General features: G+C 38.8%; 1 protein-coding gene across 1 annotated transcript; it reads left to right on the forward strand.

Annotated features, from left to right (window-relative positions):
- LOC105883498 (olfactory receptor 51I2-like) lies at positions 1–948 on the forward strand. Its single transcript, XM_012786623.3, has one exon. The coding sequence runs from the start codon at positions 1–3 to the stop codon at positions 946–948; it is 948 nt and encodes a 315-aa protein (XP_012642077.3).
- Positions 949–9,910: the final 8,962 nt, after the last annotated feature.

The raw sequence follows: 9,910 nt of genomic DNA on the forward strand, positions 1-9,910 counted from the left end.
ATGGGCAACTTCAAGATCAATGCCTCTGATGCTCCCAGCTTTATTCTGACAGGCTTCCCAGGAATGGAGGCCATGGAGCCCTGGCTATCCCTCCCTCTCCTTCTACTCTATGCCATCTCCATTGTGGGCAACGCCCTGATCCTCCTCATTGTCAAGGAGGAGCCGAGCCTGCACCAGCCCATGTACTACTTCTTGTCCCTACTCTCAGTCAATGACTTGGGTGTGTCCCTTTCCACATTGCCGACAGTGCTGGCTGCCCTCTGCTTCCGTGCTCGAGTGATTACCTTTAATGCCTGCTTGGTCCAAATGTTTTTCATCCACCTCTTCTCTTGGACAGAGTCTGGAATCCTTCTGGCTATGAGCTTCGATCGCTATGTGGCCATCTGTAATCCACTGCGCTACACTGTCGTGCTCACCAATGCCCACATTGTGGCAATGGGCCTGGCTACTGTCCTCCGCAGCTTTGTTCTCATCCTGGTCTTCCCACTGCTGCTGCACAGGCTGCCTTTCTGCCACCCTCAGAACGTTCTCTCTCATGCCTACTGCCTTCACGTGGATATGATTAAATTGGCATGTACTGATGTCTCCCTCAATAGCCACTATGGGCTGTCCATTGTGTTGTTCACCTTTGGCCTGGACTCTGCACTCATCTTCATCTCCTATGTACTCATTCTGCGATCCGTGCTAGCCATTGCCTCTCGGGAGGAACGTCTCAAGACACTCAACACGTGTGTGTCCCACATCTCAGCTGTGCTCATCTTCTATGTGCCTATGGTTAGTGTGTCCATTGTACATCGCTTTGGGGCTGGCCTGCCCCATGTTGTCCATATCCTCATGTCTATCCTCTACCTCTTCGTGCCTCCCATGCTAAATCCAATCATCTACTCCATTAAGACAAAGGAGATACGCCGCAGGCTTCTCAAGATGCTCTTCAGGGTCAAGTCCTGACTCTTTGGCAGATCTAGAGTCCTAGGCAGTCTGGTGTTGGAGGTACAGGCAGCCAGACATCAGCATAGGAATGTGACAATCAGGGGAATGTTAGTGTGCACTTAAGTTCTAGAATCGATGATCAATCATTTAATGTGATATACTGGGCCAGTGCCTGCCAGGACCATCTTGGGTCTTATTTATTAATAGAAATTAACTATGTCAGTGTTCTCTAAAGGCAAAAAAAGGTCTCTCTTTAAGAATAATCAGGGGCATGTTGAGGATTATTCTCTGGGGGAACAGGGGACTAACTTCAGGACACTTAGTGACATGCTAGGGCTTCTGGTTATGGCCTGCACAACTCCGAAAGAGACAGAGGAACAGATAAGAGTAATCATGGGCTGAGTATACATAATTAATAAAATGCAAGTTTAGCATCGTTGATTTCTGATGCTGCCAGACACCAGGCCCTTTGTCACTGTGATGTTTGAAAAGTTGTGAAGTTTTGGGGTTTGATAGCTATGGTATTTAATTAGACATAATTAGACTTTAGGACTTCTGGTATGTGTGTTTTTCCCCCACACAGGAGACCCTGAGATATGTAGGCATTTGGCTCTGCCAACCACCATTAAACTCAACAGCCCTTTGCTTATATCTCTCCTGTGACCTTTCTCCCTCACTCTTGTATGACCGTCTGTTTTCCCCTGATGGAATCAGAGCTCCCAAAGGCAGCAATATTGTCTTACTCTGCTCTGTACATCCACTTAGTCTTACCATAAGCCTTCTATTCAGATAGCATCTGATGGTGCTAGAGTAATAATAGAAGACTAAGTAAAAGAAAGGAAGAATAAATAATGAATAAAGGAAGGAAATAATGAGTAAAGAAATTAATGAACATATGAACTAATAATACTTTTCTTCAATTCAGAATTTCATATCAGAAAGTGTTTCCTCTCCATCTGTGCCCTATAATCCCCTTGTAAGATGAAATGTAAATGACAAGTAATATCCTGAGTAAGTGGAATGAAACTCTCTAGGTCTTAATTTCCTCACATGTAAAATAGGGCACCAATTTCTGATTGATCTACCTCATAGGCTTATCTTTTTTTAAAAAAATAAATTGCCTTAAAAATTATATAATATTATATAGATGGCTTATTTACTCATGTTATTTTTATTCAGCAAAGATAAATGAAACATACTATGTTTAGCTTTCAAATATTATGTGCATAAGCCATTGTCTAAAGAAATATTTTGCCAAAGATTTTCCTGAGCCTTAAGTAGTACTGTTGCTACCTGCTCTGTGTGTTCCCATTGTCCTTGGAATATAAATTAGTTTGATTAGTTTGTCACCTCAATCAACAACTCATGAGCAGACACTCATGAGTGTTATTAATATTTATCTTTGTATTCTTTAGCCTTTAATATAGGGCCTGGAATGTACCTGACATACAAAAAAATAGTTGAGGAATGAATTAATAAATGATTATATTTGCATATAAGTACATATCATCAATCTCTTTATACTTTAATGAATTATCACATCCTAAAATACTTTACTCTAAAATAGATTATAATTTTGTTAACAATTCTATATGAATCCTTTATTATTGATCATAGTCTAAATACCATATGCATATGGATATGACCAAAGTAAATGAAAATTAATTGCGCTTGAAATTTTCAAACATGCCACAAATGTACCTTGAATATGTGTCTTGCTTAGACCTTATGGACTATAAACATGCCCATCATAATTTAAAATATTCATAGGATTGTGTCTGACCTTAAGTAGATGTTTAAATAAATATTATTTTTGATGATGCTGTTTTTGAATTATTTTGGATCTCTCACAGGGGTGACTTATATAATTACTGCTACAATAAGTGGAAAATATAATTTCAGTGACAGTGCCTTTGCTTGCTCCTTTAAATCTAGAGGACTTTGAAGCAATGATTTGGATCTTTTCTGAACCTGTGAAAAGCTGTCTGGGAATATCTAAGCTGATATTTTCCACAACACATTTCCTAAATAACAGAATCTGTTTCTTGACTTTAGAAATCTTCCCTATCTAAAAGAGGCTCAGCAGACATTTGCTGCTGATATTTCTCTTTTATTCAGTTCATTAACCAGAGAGCTCTTGGCTCTGTCCTTCAACTATCTGGAGATATGTCTCAGACGATTTCCCTAGTTCACTGATATGAGAACTGTGCTCAGCAACACTCTCACCACCACAGGGCTCTGGTTATCGAGATCATCAAATACATCTGGTCTGAGGTCTTGACTTCTTTAACCTTTTCCTATGATTCAACCTCCATCACTCAGACAGTCTCATTGGTTTTATATCTGATTTTTCTAGGACTATAACATGAACTGCTCCTGGTCTCTTTTAGCAAGATGGTCTCTTTAAACAACCCACCTGTTGTAGGCTCAAAGAAGGTTTAGGTTTGCATGTCTGTTGGAAGCCAATGCCAGTATATTTACTCTGTGAAACAGAAGCCATTTTCGAATTTAGTGTTGACACATGGAGAATCTCCTGGATCCACACTCTTAGAGGAATATAGGGTGTAGGAGTTATTACTGAATGGAATTTGGGTCCTCTGTGGAGTTGTTTTATCTTTTGCCTGTCTGGGTACATATTTCAACAGTCGTGAGGGTTCAATTCAAGTTCTATAGCCCCTTCTGTGACTAACTCTGCCAGGTTCTACAAAGTGCATCTCACACTATACATTTATGTCACTCTCTAGTTTGAGGACTTCTTAACCCCCACTCCACTCTACATCAGGAAGTGCTCCCAACATGGACCTTCACATATTCATTAATGCACTCTTTCTTATTTTCCTGTTTCTAATAAATCCAGGGGTAGACATAGAAATATCGAGGTTAGGTCTCAATTAATGACTTCAGAGACATGAATAAAATCCAAACACATAGTCTTAACTGTTTGCTATGTTCTGTTTCATAGATGAGAAAATGTCCACAATTAGTCTCTTGATAAATATGTGACTGTATTTCCATCCTAAGAAGGTGAAGAGATCACAGCTGTTACATAGTATCATTTTATAGTTAAGTATCCCCAAATAAAATGTGACCCCTTAAAGGATGCCTAGAACAATGTATAGCATGGGAAAAGTTCTCTACAAACCATTGAGGAAAAAGAGGGTAGCAGAGTTGCATAGAAATGAAAAACATGGTATCCAATTAAAAAATAGCTTCCTAAAACAAAGTGCGAAGAGGAAAATCTTTAGGAAAAACAAAACAAAACATGGAAGATGAAGAAAAGGAAGACATATGATGCAGGAAACAGGATTCTAACCGAGGACAGCAACTGGGCCAATCCCTTCATGACAGCTGTATAAAGGGCTTGGGAAGCAGCTCGTCCAGACTGAAGCAAGAAAAGAGTGAACTCCAGGAGGATGTGATCAAGAAAATTGAAAAGCTTTTAAAAGAAGAGTCATGTGACTAAGAAGGTGGGCCAATTTGAGGAAATGATAAGCTCAATAGTATCATAAATTAGCCTAAATTGTAACAGACACTAGACATTGGAGATAGATGCTTTCATATTTCCCAATTCATGCCTCAGTTTCTCTCAAACAAGTCACATCTATCACCCTGATATCTTACTCCCAGTTTATGATCTTACCTTTATGTTAGAAGAATGTTGATGTGATTAGACAGAAGCTCTTAACTTCCTACCATTAAGTCTAAGTGTATCTTCTGTCTCCTACTCATAGCAATGACAGGAATGGCCCTAGTTTCCAAATTACTTGGCCCTATTTTTGTCACTATTCACAGCCATTATAGATTGATATCTCACAAATTTCTAACTCACTCTTTAAGTCTTAGGAAGCCCCCTGGTTCTGCCACCCATTCTGCGTTCCCAGTATTCCCTTCCAAGCAATTGTACCTGTGTTTTTATTGTTATATCTACCAGGAACAACCCTTCTTTGTTCTCTGCCTGTCCTTTCCCTTTTGCCTGAGGCTCATTGTATTAGCTTCTATCACTGCCATAAGAAATTACCACACATTTAGCAACTTAACACAACAGAAATCTCTTATATTATAGTTTTGTAGGTAAAAAATTCAGTAACCCTAAATGCTTAAGGTCTCTTAAGGCTGAAATCAAGGTGTTAGCAGGGATGCATTCCTTCTTGAAGGCTTTGGGGAAGAATTGATTTTGAAGCTTATCTAGGTTATTGGTTCATTTCAGTTCTCTGTGTTTATAGGGAGGTTCCCATTCTCTGTGGTTGTAGATCTGAGGTTTCCATTCCCTTGCTGAGTTTTAGCTCATGGTTGGTTTTTACTCTTAACTACATTACTAAAGCTGCCCACATTATTTCTCATGCTTTTTATTTGACTTCTTCAAGCAATTTGAGTGCCTCTCATGCTTTGTTCTCTCATCTGCTGCATCTTTCTATCTCCAGCCTGAGAACGTTCTGTGCTTTTAAGGACTCATGTGATTAGTTTTACCTGGAGTATTCAAAAGAAAAAAAAAACACAAAAAACCCTATCTTAAGGTCCATAATCTCAATTGCATTAACAAAGTTACTTTTGCCATAAAACATAACATATTCATAGGTTCTAAGCATGGACATCTTTTGAGAGGCATTCTATCTACCATACTCACCTCAATAATATTTGCTCATTCTTGGAGAGTCATTCTTTGAGAGCTATCACACACATCTGGAAATCTTCTCAGACTGTCCTAGAATATGTAAATTCCCCCGTTTTTATTCTCCCCTAAAATGAGACCTGTATCTCCTATCTCTGCATTCATTGAAATGTTGTTTCCTTAGGAGTTTCCCAAACTAGAATATTAATTTGTATACTTAGTCATCTATATCTTTCAATGACTGAAATTATGTCTAAGATTGAATGAATGTCTCAATTATACTCACTCGTGTTAACATACACCTTATAGCATAGACCTTTAGGGTAGGGATTGTGGCCGTGTTATAAACAGACATTTTGTTTTTTCATATGGGAGAATTTAAAGAGAAAGGAACAATGAACACAGAATTATGAAAACTTTATGTGTATTGATCAGGGCTCAGCTGATTTGCTTACATTTTCCCATGAGAATCAGTGTGTCTGAGAGAAGATATAGTTTATTAGGTGACACACTGAATCCTTTGGTCTGATTTATCTGTGAGTAGAATCCTTGAAAAGTGACTATATTTTCATTATGGTTAGTGTCAGACAAATATTAAGTATGCAAGAGATTCTTTTTAAAGCCAACTTCCTAACTGTCCTCCCTGACCTAGTTTCAGTGTGAATCTCTTGTTAGTAAGAAAGAGCTATTCCTTCCAGATGTACCTGCTAGTGTTTTCCTAGAAATAAGTTATTCAAGCTATTCTAAGTATTTACTCTTATTATGCTGTACACTTAGGTCAATATCTACTGCCAATTGTTTTGTTTTCAGGACTTGATGTTTGGGACTCAAACATAACCACTAACATTCATTGGGTGCTGTATATAAACAGCAGCCAATAGGCTACATGGTTTTCATGCATTATCTCATTTAATCATCCCGATTATTCTGTGACATAAGGATGATTACTATCTATTTAATAGGTGAAAAAATTAAGCTATATGTAGGTTAGAAACTTTCTCAAGGCAAGTGATGGAACCTGGACTCAAACTCAGGTCCATATAACTTCAACTTTATCAACTAATCCCTATTACTTTTGTTGTCTCCCTAGCAGATATTCAATAAACATTTATCAAGAAGGCAGCACAGTGCAATGTACTCAACACCTTCTTGATCAGGAGAAATATATTCTATAATTTTATCTGTAATTGCAGTATGTATGTGGTCAGCTACAGTGAACCAGTGCTTCTTATCATGCTTGGGGCCAATTTCATGGATGACCCAAGTAAGAATCTCACATGTCCTAATAAATTCAGATGCTGAAATTAACTTACAAGGGGCTTAAGCACTCTTTATAAAATCTAGCATTTCTTATGGATATTGATCCCAGTTGTATAGTGGAAAGGCCATAAGCTGAGTTAAACCTAGAAGACCTAGGTTTAAGTATCATTCTGCCACTAATAAGCTGTATACATTTGAGGTATCTCTTTTTATCTAGGTTCTAATTACTTCTATAAAATCAGGGCCTAGATATTAAACAATGTTCTTGCAGGTCTCTGTGTGTTCTGATCATTCCTACTCTGGCATATGTCTTAGGATCAATGAAATGCTAAGTCAGGGAGGTGTGTAACACTGGAGACGCCCCATATTCCCAGAAGTCCATGAGCACCTGATAACAGCTTAAGGGAATTCCTGGATGCAGCTATATATTTTTCAGGCCAGGGAGCTGGAAGAGGTAGCTGGGGAGCATGGACAGGGTGTGCAGAGCCCCCAGTACCGCTCTTCCTTCCTCTGCACCTTCCACACACAGAACTCTCTCAGGTAGGCAAGTTGGAGTGTCAGGTGCTCCAAATTCGGGCCCTAAAGTACTCTTTTCCTAGTTAAGACATTCCTGAGTTTTATAGTATGGCAACAAGAGGAGGAAAAGCTGTCTTTAATCTGAGTCAATTTTTTTTTCCCTGCATGCTTTTACTGCCATCTCCTTTCCAGTACTATATGTTCCATCTGTTGCTTTTGGTTTCTGAAATTCCATGATGCTTCTGCTTCACACATTACCTTCTTAAAAGGAATACACCATCAGGCTATTCTTTGGATGTAGATGCCATGCTGTGAATAACCATTTACATACCTCTTTAAAAAAAATCTGGAATCAGGGGGTGTATCAAAAGACGCTGGTTGTTTTGAAAGCCACTTGGAAGGACCCTACTTAGTGTTAAAAGACTCCCAACCAAAGGTGTCTGTATTTTGCATACAGAGACAAATGAAAGTGCATAGGAAGAGTTTCCATGTAGGGAAAACAAAGGGGTCCTAAGAATAATGAATGAAGAAAAAATTGCATCCTGAGAAGGAAGACTAGAGGAGTCCTAGTGCTGAAGGAGGAGCACCTCATCTCAAAGGCTGGAGGTGAGGTAGAGCAGGCTTTTGAAATCAGAGTTGCAGCTGGGTACGGTGGATCACACCTGTAATCCTAGCATTTGGGGAGGCCGAGGTGGGAAGTTCACTTGAGGTCAGGAGCTTGAGATCAGCCTGAGCAACAGTAAGACCCCATTCTTGCAGTCCCAGCTACTCAGGAGGCGGAGGCAGGAGGGTCCCTTGAGCCTAGGAGTTTGAGTTTGCTGTGAGCCATGATGATGCACTGCATTCTAGCCCAGGCAATAGAGTGAGATTCTGTCTCAACAAAACAAACTTTGGAGTTGCAAAATCTTTGGTCCTAAGGTGTTTACCACTGTTTGTTTTTGGCTTATCACAACCCCATTAGGTAAGTTTCTTAGCGTCACCAATTTACAACAAAGAAACAAAAACCTAGAAAGGGTGAATGACTTATTGAGTACCTCTCTTGATCAAACTCTTGCACTAAACAAAGTATAGCAGGGACTGAAAATGTAAATAAGAGTCAGAGCTGAGTTTTTAAGAGTTTGTTATACAGTAGAAAAGATAAGAGAAATGGACACAAAAGGAGATACCCTAGATCTGTGAGGAGTGAGGGAAAATACCTCTGCTGGCAACGACCAGCTGAATATCCCTGGGGGGGGGTGGGATCCTTGGACTTCAGCCCTGGAAGATGGATTGAATATTATGTTCATACAATCAGGGGCAACCTCGGGGAGCTGGAGAGCTGCAGGTCAAGTTTGGATTGCAGCAAGTAGACTTATCTGGGGGTCTTGGGGTATAAGAAAGAGAATTTTGAGAATTGAGATTAGAAATATTAATTTACTATTAACCATAGAGAGCCTTTAATTCTAGACTAATAAATTTGGGTTTGATCAATTGAAATAAAGGACTATGTAAGGATTCTAATAAGAAAAGTACATTTTTAGATTTGCCTTTAACAATATTAGTTCTACCTCATATTAGAGATGAAGAGTGAACGGCAAGATATTTATTAGAAGTCTGTTATTATGGTATACTAATGTGATATGTCTAACGTGTAGAATGCTGCAGGTGGAATGAATTGGCAAAAGGTGCTGACAGAGGCACTTTGGGGCTGGTATTTTCATTGGCTGTTACCTGACTTAATGTAGTAGATGAAGGAATAGAAGTAGTTAAAATGATGTTTGTATTTTGGGTCTCAATCTTGGGCATAAAGATGATTTTATTCAAAGAGATATAGAACATGGATGAGAGGCAATTCTGTGGCATAGAAAAATTATTATTAATCTTATAGCTTTCAGGAGATAGGTGCCATTTGATTCTGAAAAAAATATTAAGAATTTACTTTCAGTAAATTAAATTATTCAGGGCAAAAATGATGACTTAAGCTAAATGGATAGAAGAATGAAAAAGTGGTTGGAAATATGACATTCTAATGTACCTAGATGAACATCTGATAGGTTATCCTTATGAACGGATATTTTACTGTCCATTTATCTTCTGTCAAGATGAATGGATGAAAGAACTTAGAAACTATATAGGAGCAAGGAAACTGGGAGCAGTTGATGTTTAGTAACATGGAAGAGTGGAAACAAGAAGAGAGTATGGTTCAGGATTAAGCGGTTTGCTCAGGAAGAGGGCATAATAAATGAGGAAGTATTGGTCAGAAGAGTTTTGTCTTAGGTCTTGAACAAAATGATACTCATAGGTTGATGAAGAAAATAATTAATAGCCTTTAATGTGATAAAGAGCATGGTGACAAAAGACACAGGTGTAAAGGAGGACAAAGGGACCTGAGTTGCCAGCCAGGTGAACTGAGACAACACAGACCATTTCAGAAATCTTGGTAACAATGAAAGGCAAGAATGAGAGGTTTAGTGAAGAAAATTGATTAATGCTATAAAGTAAGGATCTGGATAGTATGTGAGAGTCTTAAAATATTAAGCAGAGGCCGTGCATAAAACTTTATGTTTGTGTTCATTTACAGGACAGTGGCCCTAGAATCTAATCCAGAGTCCCAGC

This window comes from Microcebus murinus, chromosome 4 (assembly GCF_040939455.1).
Source record: "Microcebus murinus isolate Inina chromosome 4, M.murinus_Inina_mat1.0, whole genome shotgun sequence".
Classification (NCBI taxonomy): Eukaryota; Metazoa; Chordata; class Mammalia; order Primates; family Cheirogaleidae; genus Microcebus; species Microcebus murinus.